Genomic DNA, 20247 nt, shown 5'->3' on the forward strand with positions numbered 1-20247 from the left:
GGTGTGCGGAAAATCGGACAAATTTTCATAGCGTTAAACTTCTTTCGGGTTTGTTTTGTGACAAAAGCATAATAACAAATTTGAAAATATATAATTTCTGTTTCAAATTGTAATCTTGTTTAATTGGAGTGTGATTATGAGTGAAACACCTCCGCATTCGAATGTCGGAGAAATGCATCCGCCTCAGACCGATAATGGCTATGGCGAACGTGATTACCGTGCAAAGCATGACAATTCAGAGCGTTCCCGTTCCAGTTCAAAAGACCATTATAGCCGCGATGTTAGAGATAAGGATAAAGGACGAGAACGAGATAAAAAGAAAAGGTAAGTTTTTATATAATTTTGTATCTTATTATATTATTTATATATATTTTTTAAAAGGGATAGATCTCGGGATCGTTATCGCGAACGGGAAAGTAAAGATCGCGATCGGGATCGCCACTATGAAAGGGAAAGTAAAGACCGTGATTGGGATCGCCACCATGAAAATCGTGAAAAAGATCGCCATAAGAGAGAGAGGGATCGAGATCGCAATAGGGACCGGGATCATGAACGTGATAGAGAAAGAGATCGTGATCGTAAAAGGGAACACTATGAACATGACAGGGATCGAAACTCTCGTTCTCGTCGAAGTAATTCTAGAAGCCACTCGCGTCGTAGTCGATCACGAAGTAACGATTATGATAGTCGAAGGAAACGCCGTTCACATAGTCGTTCTGATAGACGTGATCGGCTTCAGGATAGTAATCGAAGAGGGAGGTCGAGAAGCCATAGTTATGAAAGTCGTAGGCATGATCGTAGCAGCAGGGAACGTGAACATAGTCAAGGAAATGCTGTGGATTCGGACTTTCGTAGCGGGCGAGACCATCGCATGGACACAATAAAAGAGGAGTCCCGTGAAAAGGGATTTGATTTAACCCAGACTATTCAAGAATTGATGAATAGTACAACTTCAACCAAAAATTTTGCTGCTCTATTTCAATGTTCCAATAGTAATGATTCCTGCAGCAATGGACCTTCTGAAAATTCACGTAAGTGGCCTATCTTAATTATTAAAGTTATTATATCATTGTTTAACGAAGTACACCGTAGAATTAGTATAAGGTAGATAATCAATAGTATGAAGACAAATGTACCATGTTTTGCTGCAAATAATAATTTTCTTTTTTTACTGGAATGAAATAAATTACTTCATCACTGTTCTCTGCTTATTACTTGTACTCAAATTAATACCATGCAAGAAAAACCCGAAGCTATACTATTTACTCATATATTTCTTGTAAAAATGGTAACAGTTATTTGCTAGTAGTCTAATCAGAACCATTTTTTTGAATATTGAAACTCTGCTTTGGACAGTAATATATGTATCCCAATTTTCGTGCAGATACTTTTATCTTGTCAAATGAAAAAGGTTTCCATACAAGAACTTGATTTTGATCGATCGTTTGTATGAAAGCTATATCGTAGTTATAATTATTAAATTAACTTATTTCGTAAAGTTACATTGTCAAAAAAAGTTTTCCATACACGGACTTGAGTTTGATCGGTCAGTTTGCTTGGCAGCTAGTCGTGGACAGAGAAATAACACAGTTTAAAAAAATTATTCGAATCAGTATTTAGTTTAATCAAATAAGCGCATTGCAATAATTTCTTACTTTAGTATATGCCTTGACTTCCATAACTTATAACGGTAAGATGATGCTGTTATCATGCTGCTTACAATCGTATACTAACCAAAATGGATTGGACACACATTTGGTTAATTATTAAAATATTAATTATTAATTAGCAATCATGAAAAAATATGTTTTAACTGTAGCTGCTAAATAAAATTAAACTATATCGACTCGAACTCGATTTTTTTTTTGTACTAAGAAACCCACATACCAAGTTTCATCGAGATAGTCAACCAGATTTTAACTTTTCTCGTCATCCTGATCATTTATATATACATAACCTTAAATATAACTCGCTTAGTTTAATGTGATACGTACAACCGTTAGAAGAACAAAACTATAATACTCTGTAGCAACTGGTTGCAAGTGTATAAAAACGGGTTTAAATTTGCAAAGTGCTCTGGAAAAAAGAAAATGATTTTTGATCTACACAAAAGGCAAATATACAACTCAGATAACCAAATTATGGTATACTAGCTTTTTATCCGCGGCTTCGCCGGCAGTGGAGCCATTTAATAAGTATGAAAGATAAAGGGTAAGGGTATAATAATAGAAATGAGTCAATATGATAACTAAATGTTATTGCTTGGCTGAGATCAACAATTTTTAAAAATTACTACAGACAATGAAATTTTAACATTTTAATGCATGGGTTTTTTAAATGCACTCCTGCTACCTGTAATGTTTGTCCTTGTGCCTTGCTTATAGTAACAGCAAAGCTAAGCTTGACGGGAAACTAAACCCTTTTGAATTGGAATGGAAGGTCAGTGTGAATAATTGGTATCCGAGGTATTATAACATTATTTCCCTTATCGACACCTGTTAAAATAGTAGCACCAAGTATGTTCTGTCCCAATTTTGTTATCCGAAGCTTTGTTCCATTACATAGCTTAGGAGCATCTAGATTTCGCATAATCGTTACTGGTACATTTAGTTTCAATTGAAGTTTATCTGACGGCACACCAGATAGTTCAAGTGAATTTAAAAACTCCACAGGATATGAAGAACTTAGTTTCGTATCTATAATTGTATCCATTGACAAATATTCCTACATTTCTCCTTGAACCACTTTTAAAATGTCAGTGTTTATCCTATTAACAATTTAATTTCTTAGTGCTAATATTGCTCTTGCACACAACCACTGATCACTACACTAATTTTGTTGCAATTCCGGAAAAACATTAGCAATGAGGTCCACATCACTTTCTACTAAATTAGAAAATTGTCTTGACAGTAATATGTAGCCTTCAACGCCAACATCTAAACAACCATCACCAATTTTCAACAAAATTTCTGCGTAAAGTCTAAATCCACGTCATTATGAAGATGCACTGTCGACCATAAGCTTGACGATTTAATGCACGCTTGAATTTCTTCTGCTGGTGTCCCCCTCTGAATCACTGCGGATCACTGGGTTTGACGGAAATTACTTAGAAATTATTTTGACTCATCTGTAACATTGAATAATAAAGTTTTCGCCAAGTAGTGAAACTTTACCACCGGAACATCACGTTCCAGCAGCTTCATCCTTCCATTTAAAAGCATCGCAGTACTGATATTTTATATTCATTGAGCCAATAACAATCAATGGATGATTATGATATTCAATTGAAGGATCATATTGAAACCCAGTACCTTTAAACACAGCCCAATCATTACTAATGAAATTTCGGCGGAGCGTGGTCTGCATGTCTGCATTATGAATTCTTCCCGCCTGCGATTGTTCTGGTGTTTCTATCGCTCTTCTAATTGTCTGCAGTGCAGCTTGTCTTTCTAAACGAACTCGTGCCTGAAGAGGCGTTTCAGCTGCTCTCAAAACTCTTTGTCGCTCTGCTTGTTGTTGTCTTCTCAGCTCTGCGTGAGCCGAAGTTTCTTGATTTCGTGCAACTTTTGCGGCACCCGCAATGAATTTTTGGCTAGACCAGATTTCAGCTTCCGACGCATTTTCTAAGAAAAGCAGAGCAAGAATTAACATCAGCGAGTAAGATCTAAAATAATAAAGTAACAGCTAACCACAAAAATTACGGATTACCTCAAAAATTTGAAAAGTTTTATACTGCATGTAACGACAGAAGAAAATAACAATAAATATAGAAAAATTAGAAACAGTTGAAACTATGTATGTATGTATATTCAATTGAATTAGATATTGTCGTCACCGCCGGTAATACAGTGGGACGGTATTACAGTATTCATGGTTGAAACTTCATTACTGTAATGCTATATGGCGAAGTAGCTAAATTTTACGATTTTTTGACAAACAATTTTTTTATCTTTTTTAAATTTTTTTTTTAATATAAAGTACCCTATTTTACTTCTAATACCTTCAGGAGTATATGTACAAAGCTTGACGATCGGTTAAGTAGTTTTTGCGTGAAAGCGTAACAATCGCATTTATAATATTAGTATTGCTGAAAAATAAAAAATAAGCAAAGCTCCTACACGAAAAACAACGGAAACACGTTGATAGAGCCAACATGAGAAAGATCCTTTTAAATTTTTCCTAGAGATTATGGCTGAAATAAATGATGAATTTGGGTTTAGCGTATCCAGTGGAATTTTACGAAGGCTTATTCCTCAATTTGTGCTACGCCAACATAAAATTTCATTTTGTTTTCTGTTTATATTATTAAAACGTCATTTTATTGCATGTATTGTAATTTTTTTGTATTTTGTTTGGGATTAAAATCCTAATATGTTTTTATTTTTTCTATTTTAGAAGACGGGAGTGATCGCAAACGACGTAAAAGATCAAGGTGGGGAGGTACTGAAAATGACAAGACATTTATACCTGGTATGCCAACAATCTTGCCCCCAACTCTGGACTCTGCACAACAAGAGGCATATTTAGGTAACGTTAAAATAAATGCATTTTTTAATAACGTAGAATTAAGCAAATTTAGACACTTTGTGAATAGTTCTAGCTTTAAGTATGAAGTTACACTAAAAATAATCATAGAGATAAACAGGAAAATTTCATCGATCTCCATATAAACGTACCCTGATTGCGCCTAGCCAGATAAGCGTCGAGATAGCAGTCAACGGCAGCCGAGAATCAATTTTCAAATTATCTATTCTTTTATACAGCCCTTTATTAACATATTGTTTACTTTAAAGGAAACTACAAAAGAATTCATATCCGTATACGGCCATCGTGTTTGGGTTTAGTTGGAATATATACTTTAAGTAAATACTTTTCTTAAGCAGATGTTGTTATGCTAATCAGTTTTTTGACAAATTTTAAGGTTTAACAGCCAACTCCCGTCCGTATGCACAGGATGCACGGATCATATCAGACTTACCATTACGAGAAGCGAAAAATTGCTATCTTAACTTAAAACACGTGGAAATTTGAAGTAGTATCTTCATAGTAAATTGAAACTTATAATTTGTGCTCTAATAACATTGTTGAATTCACGAATAATTATAAAATTTTATTAGTTTTACCAAGAAATATGTAAGTATTCCTAAAGGAAGAAACTACGCTTGTGTCCTGAGTGGCATTAGGCAATTTTTGCGGTAGCTGACTAATGGCCAAATATAACCAAAACCATATGAAACATCGGAACAATCCGCATATACACAGTTTTATACAAAAATCTAATAATTAATTTATCCTTACTTTGTCTTTATATACAGTTACTGAAATTTCCAAGTAAATCATTTTAACGTCTACTAATATTGAGGCATGCCTCAATTCTCTCTCTTTTTTCTAATCCGTTTTAATTGCAGTTCAACTAGAAATCGAAGAAATCAGCCGCAAATTGCGCACCGGAGACCTGGGAATACCGCAAAATCCAGAAGAAAGGTTTGAATTGCTTTGTACACAATCACTCACAGTTGCTTTCTAATACATGTGCAGCCTAGCAGGAAGCTTCAACTTCGCGCTATGACATCTATGGGGACCATCCTCTATGATTGAAAAATAATCAGGTTTAAGTAATGCTTTATTAATATAAAGCATTACCAAAATGTTGGATAATATAGATAATATTCGTGTCAATTTGAACTAGGGATTCGGGCATATTTTTTCAATCTCTTGAACGAAATTGTTCCATAAAAGATAGATTTATTATATATTTCATAATTCAAATATTTTTGAGAAATACATAAAAACTAGGAGAATATTTTAATGTTATTTGGATGTTAAATTACTCCTAAATAGTTTTTCTTCCTCAAATTCAAATTATATTTACTACGATATACATACATTTATTTGCATATGTAGCTAAATAAAAAATAAGCCGCCGGTAGGTAAATCTATCCCGTACACTCGTCAGAAATAAGTTTTTTTTTGTAAGTTTTGTGATTTAATTATGAATGGGAATTATAGCTAAGACATTGATAATAGTTTTATTTTAATTTCAATTTACTTAAATCGATTCCTACTAATAAAGACTAATTTTCTTTTTCATGGCTATGAGGAGAATAAGACAGTAAAGCCAAAAGATTAAATTCCATCGAGGCTCATGAACGATTATTTAATCACGATTTCTGAATTAAATCGGGGTAAAATATGGCGCTGTGCATCGGTCAAAGTTAATAATTAATATACGCTATTAATTAAAATTTTTCTCTTTTACCCCCAGCAAGAGTGAAACGTATCCAGACGGTTCTTTATTCCAATAATGCAAAATTAATTTTCAGAATATGTATAGGAACTTAGGTTAAGTTATATATATAAATATGATAATACAGCCTATAATTATTATTTTTCAACTACATGAACAACTTCATACGTAATAATTGTGCGCCTTCAGCTATTCTACTAAACATTGCAATTAAAAAGGAACCAATTTTTATTTGTATCTTTCACAGGTCACCATCACCTGAACCAATTTATAGTTCCGATGGCAAACGGTTGAATACACGAGAGTTTCGTTTCCGCAAACGGTTGGAAGAACGTCGTCATCAATTGATACAGAAAATGCAAAGCGTTAATCCGGAGTTCAAACCTCCAGCAGATTACAAGTAATATACGAAATAAATATATTTACTGAGTATTTTGTAGTATTAAATTTTTTTCGTAGGCCGCCTGTAACACGCGTTAGCGACAAAGTCTTGATACCACAAGAACAACACCCAGACATAAATTTTGTTGGTTTGCTGATTGGTCCACGTGGAAATACTTTGAAAGCCATGGAGAAGGAAACAGGAGCTAAGATCATAATTCGAGGCAAAGGTTCCGTAAAAGAAGGGAAAGTCGGTCGAAAGGATGGCCAACCCTTACCAGGTGAAGATGAGCCTTTACATGCATTCATTACTGCACCTAATCCAGAGGCAGTGAAAAAAGCTGTGGATAAGATAAAGGATGTTATTCGTCAAGGAATTGAGGTTCCAGAAGGTCACAATGATTTGCGACGTATGCAACTCCGAGAATTGGCACAATTGAATGGTACTTTACGCGAAACTGATTGTCCACGTTGCACAAATTGTGGTTCAAGCGAGCATAAGTCATGGTTGTGTCCGGACAAACCCAATGTGACAAACAGTATCGTTTGCACTTCCTGTGGTGGAGCAGGTCACATATCAAAGGATTGTCGTAGCAAAAGACCAGGGGCCGCTGGAGAAGCAACTACTGAGGACTCGCAAGCGAAAATTGATGAAGAGTACATGAGTTTAATGGCCGAACTGGGCGAGGGACCACCACCAAGTGCACAGAAAGCAAGTGTCGATCCTTTAGCGCAGGTGCACTTAAATCGCGGTTATAGTCTATTTGATAAGAAGCCAGCGCAAACATTAACGATTCAAGCGCCACCACCCACAATTGCCCAACCGGCCCCATCGACTGTACCGATAATTCCCACTGGGCCACCGCCTCCCCCTATTCCTCCAGCTTGGGGTGGTTCAGCTGGTCCAATGCCTCCTTTAATTCCGCCGCCATGGATTAGTGCACCGCCACCGCCACCTGGTAACGAATCGTTACCACCACCACCAATACCAGGCGCATCATTACCACCACCTCCACCGGGAACCGGTCCAATGCCCCCACTGCTTCCTCCGCCTCCCGGCACCCAAGCACCTTTGCCTCCTTGGACACCACCAACTCCGGGAGGTATGATGCCACCAGGGTTCGGTGGGTGGGGTGCTAGTTTCATGCCAGCGCCACCATGTGTTCCACCACCACCTCCTTGTGCGCCACCACCGCCTGGAATGCCTGCTTTAAATCAACCGCCACCACCACCGCCACCATCTAATTGAATTTTCCCATAAAGAGACAGCATTGTTAAAACTAATTTAAAAACGCGTCAATTGCTTTAACAGATTTCGCTTTGAAAATTAAATATTTGGCAAACTGTTCCGTAATCCCTAAATATATATTATCATAAATATATAAAGTTTTAAAATGCAAAGTGGTAGTTTTACTAAGTTTATTTTATTCACCAAATAAAGCTATGCTCAACTTAGCTGTACAGGACTTCATACATCTTTAATTTTTTTTTGTTTCGCCTGACTACACAATTATAAATTGCAGTAGTGAATTTTAATCGATGAAAAAAAAATTATATTTATCCGTGCTTTTTGAAATATTCCTTCGAATCAGCTACGTCTGGCTTGATTGTGTCTGGGTTCTTATCTGGGTGCCAATTTGCTGGACAAACCTCACCGTGTTCATCGACAAATTGGAATGCCTTTATGAGGCGTAGTACTTCGTCCACTGAACGGCCAACTGGTAAATCATTTATAGAATATTGACGCACGATACCGTTGGGATCAATAATAAAAGTGCCACGTAAAGAAATACCTTCATTATCTAATAGAACGTCATAATCACTAGAAATCTTTTTTGTTAAATCAGAAAGAAGAGGGTAACTTAGGCCACCAAGCCCACCATCTTTACGATCGGAGTTGCACCAAACCAAATGACTGAAATGTGAGTCCACAGATACCCCAACTACCTCAGCATTTAATTTCTTAAATTCTTCGATGCGTTCACTAAATGCAATAATTTCAGTAGGGCAAACGAAAGTACTAAAAGAGAAAATAATTAATTTTTGCATAAGAGAAACAAAAATTCAACAAACAGCTTACAAGTCCAAGGGGTAAAAAAATAAAACTAGGTATTTTCCTCTGAAGTCCGCAAGCTTTATTTCTTGAAAGTCATTGCCCACAACGGCCAAACCTTTAAAGTCCGGTGCGGGGCGTTGCACTTTGACGGCCAGAAGTGAAGCAGCTGTAATATACATAAGTATGTAAATACAAATAAGGCTACAGAAATAGTTGTTCAGTTATAAATATATTTTATACAAATTTATTTTAATTTTTGAAGATCTTACTTTGATGTAAAAGCCGGCTAGCAGCTATTTGTTGTCGACCCGCCTTTTGGCATAAAGTTGGAAGCTAAACACGCCAGAAAAACATAAGATAATTGCAATTACGTAATAACGATCTAGTATATTTTTGCCTCACATTATTGGACTTACTTTTCGGAAAAGCGTCCTTGCCAGGAACGACATTTTGTTGCTATCTGCTAAGTTCTATTTATCTCAATTTTTTGGTAGAATTCGTTAATACACAACTATTGTCGAACTTATTAATATTTGTTCGAGATTGCGCCGGCGCCTCTAAAATGAAAGCTCAATCAGAACAAACAGCTGGCAGAGGAGCTCTCCCCAATGGCAAAGGTGTTGCAATTTAAAGTATTTTCCTTTGATTCTTATGGCCCATTCACATACAACTTTTTTTGTTTTGATTGACAATCATATTTTAACAAAGCATCAAGAAAGCAAATGGTATATGTCATACCAAAACCCATGTATATTTGCGTGCAATGTCACGCAAAAATATAATTGCAACCCTGTTTTAGCTGTCATTTTACATAAAGACATATTACGTCGTTAAATTGTTGAGGAAGGTAAGTTTTAAATAGATTTCATAATTTCTATTTAAATTATAAAGATTTGTTACAGTTTTTTTTTTTGTTAAAAATGTATGCAGAGGGTGCGCCAATTCACAATAGCCATGCATAATAGTCATTTACAACAAATTGACCGAATCAGCCGTTCATATATCACTAGATTCTGCAATGGGTGCTCAAGTGCCCTTGTATATATCGGTGTAGTATTTTTGCAATCTGCAATCTTGCAAGAGCAAGCGAATACCCCTATAGTGAAATAACGAGCATTACTTTTATAAATTTTTGAACTTTAAAAAGAAATATCTTGAAAATTATGAGTCTGAAGAGGGTACATGCTTATACTTTTTTCAATCCTCTATCCATCCGTACCATCAAATCGCGGCGCCAAAGGAATCGTAATATTGCCAAAGGAATACATCAAAATTTTTGTTCAGAGCAAATGCCTAATAGTGCCCATACACGACACACAAATCCATTTTGCGTCCGTTCTTCACAGAGTTAACATGTGCGACAGGCAAGCGGAACATTTCTTGGAATTTATTTCTAATGTAGCATTTTTATCTATTTCATGAAATTTCGTTAATAAGTTATTCCAACTTTTATTTTTCTTACACTATGTATGTATATATATGAGCGCTTAGGCAAAAAGCGAAAACTTTGAAGCGTGATTTCTCGGTTTTTCATTTTTACGATTATTCTTAATTGGCGGGCAGGATAGAAAAAAAAACTAAACGTCGTATGGAATTAGGGCAAAGTTTATTGGCATAAAATTATCTTATATTTAAACTAAAAAAAATATTAAGAAAAGTCAAGTTTTAACATATTTTTAAACAGCATAAAGTAAAATTCTTTTGATCAAAAGCCACTATTTATTCAATTTTTAATAAAATTTTAAGTTTTATACTTTTGTTTGGAATTTTCTTACAAGACGCGAACAAGCCCATACACGATAAACCGCAAGCGCACACATACCGATCGAACGCACTTGCGTGCTCGTGTATGGGCGCTTTAAAGCAAAGCGTAGCAAAACCATACAACTTCCTTCCAATTATTTGCAAACATACTTTAAAATTTAGCTTCACTTTGCTTTGCTTCGCCTCATTGTGAACGAAATCATACATATGCTAACACTGAACTTTTCTCTCAGAGCGAATGTCTGAAGCAGAGCGAAGCAAAAAGTGCATCCAAAAAGGTACACATCTACCGCAGTCTGTTGCCGAGATATGTCATAAAATTTATAACTTTAAGTAACTTTTTGATAAATTTTCACTTTTTGATATTTGTTCGAGATTGCGCCGGCGCCTCTAAAATGAAAGCTCAATCAGAACAAACAGCTGGCAGAGGAGCTCTCTCCAATGGCAAAGGTGTTGCAATTTAAAGTATTTTCCTTTGATTCCCATTCACATACAACTTTTTTTGTTTTGATTATATTATATTTTATTATATTTTATGTTTTTAGAAGCTCTTCAAATTTTGAAATATAAACTCAGACATTGTGATAAAAAGTAATAACTATATAATAAATTTTTAAAAGAACGATAACTTACTAAATAAATACTTATGTCAGGAATATTGAATTTCACCCAATATGGGTAAGACTCCGTAAAAAAACGATTTGCAAAGATTTGGTTGAGTTACTTTGAACTCTAAAACGATTTGGATTTGAATTTTCTACAGATGAAATTGCTAAAAATACGTACATAGATTAATTGTACTTATATTAAGGCCAAACAAATTTCACAAATTGTGACCAAAAAAGCAATTCAACTTACATTTGACCTAATTTTTGAGTTTGACAACATCGATTTCTTATAATTTCATCTTTCTTTTAGGTGAACGTATAAGAAATCGATACTCTATATACAGCTGTTGACAGCTAATTAGAAACGCTACATAGTATGTAGTAAATGCTGTTATTTTCTAATAAATCACTTTTTTTACTGCTTTTTCACTCATATTATTAAAATGTGTAAGCTGACGTTGAGCAACACCAAAAGCTCCGTCAGAATCGGGAAGGACCTCTCCGAGCCGTTCGATACCAAACGAGGTTTCAGACAAGGCGATTCCCTACCGTGCGACCTTTTCAACCTGCTTCTGGAGAAAATAGTTCGAGCCGCAGAACTAAATAGAGAAGGTACCATCTTCTATAAGAGTGTACAGCTGCTGGCGTATGCCGATGATATTGATATCATCGGCCTTAACACCACCGCCGTTAGTTCTGCTTTCTCCAGACTGGACAAGGAAGCAAAATAAATGGGTCTGGCAGTGAACGAGGGCAAGACGAAATATATCCTGTCATCAAACAAACAGTCGTCGCGCTCGTGACTTGGCTCTCACGTCACTGTTGACAGTCATAACTTTGAAGTTGTAGATAATTTCGTCTATTTTGGAACCAGCGTAAACACCACCAACAATGTCAGCCTAGAAATCCAACGCAGGATAACTCTTGCCAACAGGTGCTACTTCGGACTGAGTAGGCAATTGAGAAGCAAAGTCCTCTCTCGACAAACAAAAACCAAACTCTATAAGTCACTCATAATTCCCGTCTTGCTATATGGTGCAGAGTCTTGGACGATGACAACAACGGATGAGTCGACGTTGCGAGATTTCGAGTGAAAAGTTCTGCTAAAGATTTATGGTCCTTTGCGCGTTAGCCACGGCGAATACCGCATTAGATGGAACGATAAGCTGTTCGAGATATACAATTCAACGCGTCTAAAAAAGTTTTGGATTTCTTTGTTTGATTTAACCAGTTCCTGAAAATATATTCAAAATTTTAGTTAGAGAATATAATCTGAAGAAAAGATTTTTAACCTTTTCCACATTCTAAATTCAGCGCGATCTTCTACATCAGCGGATCATTGCTATTATAAAACACGAACAGTCTCCTGCATCTCAATAACGTCAAGATTTACGCATTTATTTGGCAAAATGTTTTCAATTTTGGAAAGCAGCTCTCGATGTTTTAAAAATCGTTCATTGATTTGGTCCAAAAAATTATCTAAAAACGGTATATAAATTGATCTGCGGTAATATTCTTCCGGTTCGCCTTCACAATTGTCGCGATTAGTTTGCCGTTTCGCCAAACGCGGAATTTTGATTTCTAAATCTAATTCTGCGGCTATTGTTTTAACTGATTCAAAAATTAGTTTAAACGATTGTTCAGAATCCTTACGCATTTCACTAATTTCAGCATACAAATTATTTGCATAAGCAACGCAGCTGCTCAAATCAGTCTATTTGCTGCAAACATAGGCTTCTGTGTTTTGATAATGCAAAAATTGGCTTTAGTACGCACGTACGCACATAATTCATAATAATTTTTTTTAATTTGAATTTATTTCACAACAGTTTGCTCATGGAACGAAAACTGAAAGTCATAATAAATGAGTTTTTATATTTCCTGTATTATGATTAACAATAAACTCTAAAAAAATAATAGAAACATTTTAACACCCTAAAACATAGAGTAACACAAACAATGTAAGGTTTGTAGGAATATAAATAACGGTATACCAAAACATCAAATCATTATACTCATCAGCACCTTACGAAAAGGGAGCGTTTCTAATTAGCTGAGTTTGGGTAATCGAAGGCGCTGCCTTTTCGCTACCTCGCTTTGCGGTCGTACCTGCCATTCGCAGAAGTAGGCCGATTATTTTGACCACAAGTTGAGCGAAGCACGCGAAACACATTCTTTACAGAACGTGAATTTTCGTAATAAAGACCGTGCAAGTTACGCCACAAAAGCTTCCCAGCTCTAAAAGGGTGAGGGCCAGCAGTGCTCAAGTAGTCGGAGCTCAACCCTTCCTACCAAATTCCCCCCGGGGGGAATAAGGACGACGTAGATATGCGGATGCTTTTAAAGGCATCCAGATGGCTGTGTTGCCTCTGAACTACCCGGTGGAGACATTAGTGCTGAGGAGCTTACCGTGCTTCAGGATCTTATCATGGAAATGGTGTTCAGAAGATCTGGATACGTAGCGTTTTTCCATGGCGTCGACTTTAGAGGAGGAATGCTGCAAGTGGATTACAAGGACGCGAGGTTCGGTGCTTGGAGATCGCCCCCTCCACGCAGGAACTTCTAGAGGAACTAGGGGACCCAAAGGATGGCAGCGCGGACGACGGCGTGATGGGGACGAGCTTTTCATTGAACCGGCCTTACAGTGACCGTTAACGTGGAAAGTGCCTAGGTGAACTTGCACCTCGCAGCGGCAGCCTCAGCTGTCATCGCGAGCAGGTTCACAGCGAATAATCTGCTGATCTAAGGACCTTGGGTCTCCAAAGGAGGGGTTCGACGGCTCAAGATGGACGTCAAACATGATAATCTGAGCCTCTTCCCAGAGCTCTAGAACATGCATAGTAGTCGAGAACAATATTGGTTTATTTTGTATTTCAGAGTTCCTAATACAGGCTGTGCAAGCCTTGGAAACCCAAAAGCCGCGGACAGACTGGTGAGTCACTGCAGGCGACACAGGCTGCCCCTGATCCTAGGATGTGAGGCGAACGCCAATTGTTCATAAATATTCATAAATTTACAGATGAGATAACATTAAACACACACACACACATGTATTAAATTGTATACTTGCAAACAACCCCATGTAGCATAAAACATATCAAGCAGCATAAACAATATGCTGCAATACATACAAACATATACACATACACATATATTTAGTTATTTAAGATAGTTTTAAAAATTGTATATAAGCAACGAAAATACTAAATAAAAATCAAAATAAACGATTTCTCACTCGATATAAGACGTTTCATTTCCCCCCACCAGTGGTAAGGAATGACAAATCTTTATTGAGTTTGTAACATTCGCATTAAAGTGGATGTCAAACAACACCTTCACAAGCGTAATCCCCGAAATGAAAACGGGGATACTCTCCAGGTTCCAGTAAAAACGAATTTGAATGGGGAGGGGCAGTCTGATAGAAGTGGTACTGGTTCAGGATTGGCAGATTATCTGCGCTAAGCCAGTCTATCATGGACGCGTACCACTACAGCCTGGTGGTCAAGCAGACTTTCAAGTCTCAGGAAAAAGGTACGTACGCTCTTCAAAAAGGCCTTGATCTGGGAGGAATATAAATGCAACTTAACCCAATATAACAAGGAGATTGCAGTCCAAGTTCTAGGAAGTTCTGTGAAAACGTCTCGGAAACAATTCGTGAAGATTGATTTCTTCCCGTAGTTGAACACAAGCCATCTCGCTTAGATTGGGTAGTCGCAAAGCAACTGTTTACTGCGGACTCAATCAAGTGGGCTATGGCTTCGTTTGAGAAATTCAAGTCTCCGGGGGTGGACAGTGTCCTTCTAGCACCCTCATAACAGGTAGAACAATTCTACTGACACACTTTGTTCGGCTGATGAGGGATAGTATCGCACTGACGTATATCCGTGAAATATGAAGAACCGCGAAGATCTTTATATTCAAGGTAGGAAGTACCTTCCTTCATTGGTAAAATCCTTCAGGCCAATTAATCTAATTTCCTTTATTCTAAAAAGTATTGAAAAGATCGTGGATCATGAGATGAGGTCGAATGCGCAGAAAATTGCACCCCTGCACCTGAACCAGCATGCTTACAGAGCAGGCAGATACTATACCAGCTAACTTCCAAGATAGAGAGTTCGCTGGAAGGAGGAGAGGATTGTATGAGTCTTCCTAGACATCGAAAGTGCTTTTGACAACATATCTTACAGGAGCGTAGACAGGGCACTGGAGAAAAGGATTATGTCAGCACCTTTGAGCAGATGGATAGAGGCCGTACTGCGCACTAGAATAGCTGAAACCACCAGGATTCGTTTGGGCACTGCAAGAGGCTGCCCACAGGGTGTAGTGCTATCCCCCCAGCCTGGCCGTGGACGACCTATTAGTTTTGCTAACTGACAATGGGATCCGCTGCCAAGGTTAAGTGGATCAATTGTTATTATAGCCAGAGGTAAATTTGAGGACACTCTCTTAGACCTAATACAAAGAGATCTTAACTTGACTAAAGGATGGCGCATTGCGGTTGAGCTGAACATTAACCCCGCCAAGACGACCAGCGTCCCGTTCATGAGACGTACGTACCTGACCGGCCTCAGGAACTTTACCTTTGGATGTAGAGAGATGGAGATGACCAACATGGTCAAGTATCTTAGTCTCATACTGGATTCCTCCCTGCGGTGGAAGCATCGCAAACTTCGGTAGGGATCTAATTATCGAAGCGACGACTCTTTTCCCAAAGGACAGCATTACAAAAAGGGTAATCAACGCAACTATCGCAACGAACATATAACCATACCTAAGGACACTTAATGCAATCTCTGCCTATGAGAACAAATCGGTACTGATGCAGGAGTGTAGAGATCGGCTAAACAGCCTACAAGAACGTAACCAAGTGAACCTCAATTGGGTGGCCGGTCACAAAGGCATAGCTGAAAATGAACTGGATGAATGAACATGATAGGACTTGTATCCGTTGCCGCGTAGATCCCCATACCATAAAAAAGCTGCTCTGCAAGGAAGCAAGCGATATGCCAAGTTGCTAATAGAGTGGTTACAACCTCAGCAAGTATAAATATATAATTAACCTCCCAGGGACGAATTTAGACTGCTTGTCACATTCTACACTGGCCACTGCAAGCTGATAATGCACAACATGGGCTTACCTTCTTGTGTGATTGCCGGTTCTGTGACAGGGACCTGAAACACCAGAACACTGGCTGTTAGACTGCATGATAGTCTGTAGACTAATCTAATCTAATCGACCTACTGAGCGTTTATTCGCAACACTATCACCAATCTTGAGACTCCGAATTCATTATTGGATACTATTCGACCGAATAGACCACGTCCAGCACGTAGTGAATGGCATGATAACTGACTATTTGATGCCGTAAACTCCAGCTCGTGATGTCGGCGACATTTGGTTTCAACAAGACGGCGCCCCTTCCCACACATCGCATTAATCAATGGATTTTTTGAGATAACACTTCGGTGAGCAGATAATTTCCCGTGATATCACACCGATAGGCTTTTTCCTGTGGAGATATGTGAAGTCTAAAGTCTATGCGGACAATCTCTCATCGATTCAGACCTTGGAGCAAAACATCACGGGTGTCATTCGCCAGCTACCAGTCGAAATACTCGAACGAGTAATCGAAAACTGGACTGTGCGGATGAACTATTTGAGACGTAGCCGCGGCCACCTTTTGAAAGAGATCACGTCTCCTTATTGGAAAGAGGAAGGATCGAACTTTTTAATAAGAGAACCCAGTGTCCCTCTACGCGCTTGCCTAAAATGTAAAAAAAAAAACTTATTAGAGTTAAATTCATTGTATAAGGAAATAGTATTACCTTTGTTGTACTTCCGCCGCCCAAATTTACTCCCGTCGATCTGAACAATTTTTCCCGGACCACCAATTTTTCCTTGTTCATATTGGTGGTCCAACTGGTATATTTTCCACGGCCTCTCGGCAATAACTATACTAGACTGTTATTGTTGCAGATGACAAAGTTTTCCCGTCATTTTTATAGTTCCCGCGCAATATTTCTTCGCGGGACATATGACACGCAAAGCAGTACATCAAAAAGTACACCTGAGGGACACTGATGCGGACATTTTCAAACCATGTCCCGATGGTTACTGAAACACGTGGCTTTTTTGTGCACGTGCCCCTGTAGCACACAAAATACCCAAATTTGCCCCCTTTCCGTATAGTCTTTGGGACCTGTACACAAGACACATTTGCTCGCTGGGCATTAGGCCGTTTCCTCCGCAAAATGGACTCCTTGTTCATGCGTGCGCAGCACGGTGTCAACACGCATAAGGCTCCACTCAAACCGTGTGGACCGCGTTCCTAAAAAAAATAATATATTCCAATGTTAGAATATCTTATTAATTATTATTATTACTCACCATTTGCAATTTCGCACATTGTTTTATGTATAATAGTATTTTTATTTTCAATAACGCCGAATAACACCGAAAACGTATTATGCATAACGGCAAATTTTTAAATATGGGTAAACATATGAAAAGTACCGTTGTGCTTCCCAGCACACATATTAGATGGTATATTGAAATTATTGAAATCGTTAAGAAATATTAAGCCTTAATTTGATTTATACTTAAATTTGTTAAATAATGCTTCACCAGGATTTCCTCCACAGTATTTTAGCATGTCATTCCTTTCAGCATTGGCGGCCTTCGGCAGCGCTTTAAAAAATAACCCTGGCCGGTGCAACATCGGCTACGCCATCCACAGTATTTTAGCATTGAACACCTTTTCTCGTTCACTTCATACATTTATTGCTAAGTGGGTTTAATTTATTCCCTTTTGTTCGTGCTTTCTCGGTAATTTGACAGTTCAAATTAGGCAGTCATTTTGGTATTTCGCATTATTGAATTCAATGCAGAAAAAGGTGTATTTTATTTAAAGATTTACAAAGAAATTAACAATCAAAAATTAATTAAAAACATTACTAGTGGTTTTTATAATTCATAAGTTATATATATGCGTGAAAATGTATCCATAATTGGTTTGGTACAATGCATAACAGCTGAAAATACACTAGCATATATTTAGAAATTTGCAAAAAATAGCACTTTTTAAAGTGAATTTGTGGAAAAATTTGGGGTCGGGTTTAGTATCGCGCCGGTTAATGTTGGTTCACTGTACCTAAACGAAAGAACCAAATTGAAAATTTTAAACACACATGTATGCTTAAATTATCGAACTTTATTTTAAAACATATTTTATAAAAATAGGTTCACAAATTTTTCCATAAATTCACTTTAAAAAATGCTATTTTTTGCAAATTTCTAAATATATGCTAGTGTATTTTCATCTGTTGTGCATTGTACCAAGCCAATTATGGATACATTTTCACGCATATACATATATAACTTATGAATTATAAAAACCACTAGTAATGTTTTTAATTACTTTTGATGGTTAATTTCTTTGTAAATCTTTAAATAAAATACACCTTTTTCTGCATTGAGCTCAATAATGCGAAAAACCAAAATAACTGCCTAATTTGAACTGTCAAATTATCGAGAAAGCACGAACAAAAGGGAATAAATTAAACCCACTTAGCAATAAATGTATGAAGTGAACGGGAAAAGGTGTTCAATGCTGAAATACTGTGGATGGCGTAGCCGGTGTTGGACCGGCCAGAGTTATTTTTTTAAAGCGCGGCCGAAGGCCGCCAATGCAGAAAGGAATGTTTGTTGTAAATAAAGCTTTATTTTTTTCTGTTTATTAATTTTTTTAATATTTGTTGTAAATAAAGCTTTATTTTAAATATTTTATTTTAGTTATAATTGCACAATAAGAAAAGGGTAACCATGGCAACCCTTTTCTTATTGTGCAAATGCAGAGAATTGGAACTAAAATAAAAGAATTTAAATAAAGCTGTAAATAATATTAAAAGTACTTACAAAAATGTTGGCTGGGTTGCATTGGTTTCAGTTTGTGTGGATAAATGAGCAAAAACACTGATTTTTGGTCATTTTCAAAGGGCTCCCTACAGGTCTATAGGGGTTCTGGGGGTCCAGGGTGGGTTTATTAAAAAGTTCGATCCTTCCTCTTTCCAATAAGGGGTCGTGAGGGGGGGTAGCCCCCCCTGTTTTTCTCCATAAACGATACTTAACCGGCGCGATACTAAACATTTCCCAAAATTTGTAAACCGATTTTTATACCCTGAACAGGGTATATTAAGTTTATCACGAAGTTTGTAACACCCAGAAGGAAGCGTCGGAGACCCTATAAAGTATATATATAAATGATCAGTATGTTGAGCTGAGTCGATTTAGCCATATCCGTCTGTCTGTCTGTCCGTCTGTCTGTATATATACGAACTAGTCCCTCAGTTTTTAAGATATCGTTTTGAAATTTTGCAAACGTCATTTTCTCTTCAAGAAGATGCTCATTTGTCGGAACGGCCGATATCGGACCAATATAACATATAGCTGCCATATAAACTGAACGATCGGAATCAAGTTCTTGTATGGAAAACTTTAACATTTGACAATGTATCTTCACCAAATTTGGCATAGATTATTTTCCATAGAAACAATGTAATCTCCGAAGAAATGGGTCAGATCGGTTAACTATAGCATATAGCTAACATACAAACTGAACGATCGGAATCAAGTTCTTGTATGGAAAACTATTGCATTTGACAAGCTATATTTACGAAATTCGGTATAAATTATTTTCTAAGGCACCAATGTAATCTGTGAAGGGTATATTAGCTTCGGTGCAGCCGAAGTTAACGTTTTTTCTTGTTATAAAATATGTTTTAAAATAAAGTTCGATAATTTAAGCATATATGCGTGTTTAAAATTTTCAATTTTGTTCTCTCGTTTAGGTACAGTGAGCCAAAATTAACCGGCGCGATATTAAACAGATCCCTTTAGTTTTTATATTTATTTATTTATTTATTTATAATAATTCATATAACAAAAAGAGTTTTATTATATAAATACATAAACGCAGCACTGGCTACGAGGCCTTCAGCCGTCTTGTAATTATAACTAGGTGAAAAATTCTAATTGCTAAGGGTTAGTAAAGATGTAATTTGCTTAAATATATATTAACAAATCGTTGGTTTTTAAGAATCTATATACAATCATCACGTTTTTTTCTGCAGGTTCACTTAGTAGTTTTATGAGATCAATGTTGGGGGAGTTGTGGGCTGTTGGGTGAAGCATC

General features: G+C 37.1%; 2 protein-coding genes across 2 annotated transcripts; one reads left to right on the forward strand and one right to left on the reverse strand.

The window, feature by feature from the left end:
- The first annotated feature begins 11 nt into the window (after positions 1-11).
- On the forward strand, positions 12-8029 carry LOC120768284 (splicing factor 1). The gene is made up of 6 exons (XM_040094905.1): positions 12-324; positions 382-1031; positions 4396-4527; positions 5409-5484; positions 6495-6647; positions 6707-8029. Exons 1-6 carry the CDS (start codon positions 137-139, stop codon positions 7875-7877), a joined length of 2370 nt encoding a protein of 789 aa, XP_039950839.1. The 5' UTR covers positions 12-136; the 3' UTR covers positions 7878-8029.
- Positions 8030-8033: 4 nt separating this feature from the next.
- LOC120768287 (peroxiredoxin-2) lies at positions 8034-9287 on the reverse strand. Its single transcript, XM_040094916.1, has 4 exons — positions 9101-9287; positions 8954-9017; positions 8709-8850; positions 8034-8648 (listed from the first exon to the last, which is right to left on the reverse strand). The coding sequence occupies exons 1-4, from the start codon at positions 9131-9133 to the stop codon at positions 8186-8188; spliced, it is 702 nt and encodes a 233-aa protein (XP_039950850.1). The 5' UTR covers positions 9134-9287; the 3' UTR covers positions 8034-8185.
- Positions 9288-20247: the final 10960 nt, after the last annotated feature.

The sequence above is a fragment of the Bactrocera tryoni genome, chromosome 1 (genome assembly GCF_016617805.1).
Source record: "Bactrocera tryoni isolate S06 chromosome 1, CSIRO_BtryS06_freeze2, whole genome shotgun sequence".
NCBI lineage: Eukaryota > Metazoa > Arthropoda > Insecta > Diptera > Tephritidae > Bactrocera > Bactrocera tryoni.

Coding starts and splice junctions, on each gene's coding strand:
- LOC120768284 (XM_040094905.1), top strand. CDS start 137: ATGAGTGAAACACCTCCGCATTCGAATGTCGGAGAAATGCATCCGCCT. Junction 1,032..4,395: donor TGGACCTTCTGAAAATTCAC/GTAAGTGGCCTA, acceptor TTTCTATTTTAG/AAGACGGGAGTGATCGCAAA. Junction 4,528..5,408: donor ACAACAAGAGGCATATTTAG/GTAACGTTAAAA, acceptor TTTTAATTGCAG/TTCAACTAGAAATCGAAGAA.
- LOC120768287 (XM_040094916.1), bottom strand. CDS start 9,133: ATGTCGTTCCTGGCAAGGACGCTTTTCCGAAAA. Junction 9,018..9,100: donor CAAGGACGCTTTTCCGAAAA/GTAAGTCCAATA, acceptor TGGCGTGTTTAG/CTTCCAACTTTATGCCAAAA. Junction 8,649..8,708: donor TTTTTTTACCCCTTGGACTT/GTAAGCTGTTTG, acceptor TTTCTCTTTTAG/TACTTTCGTTTGCCCTACTG.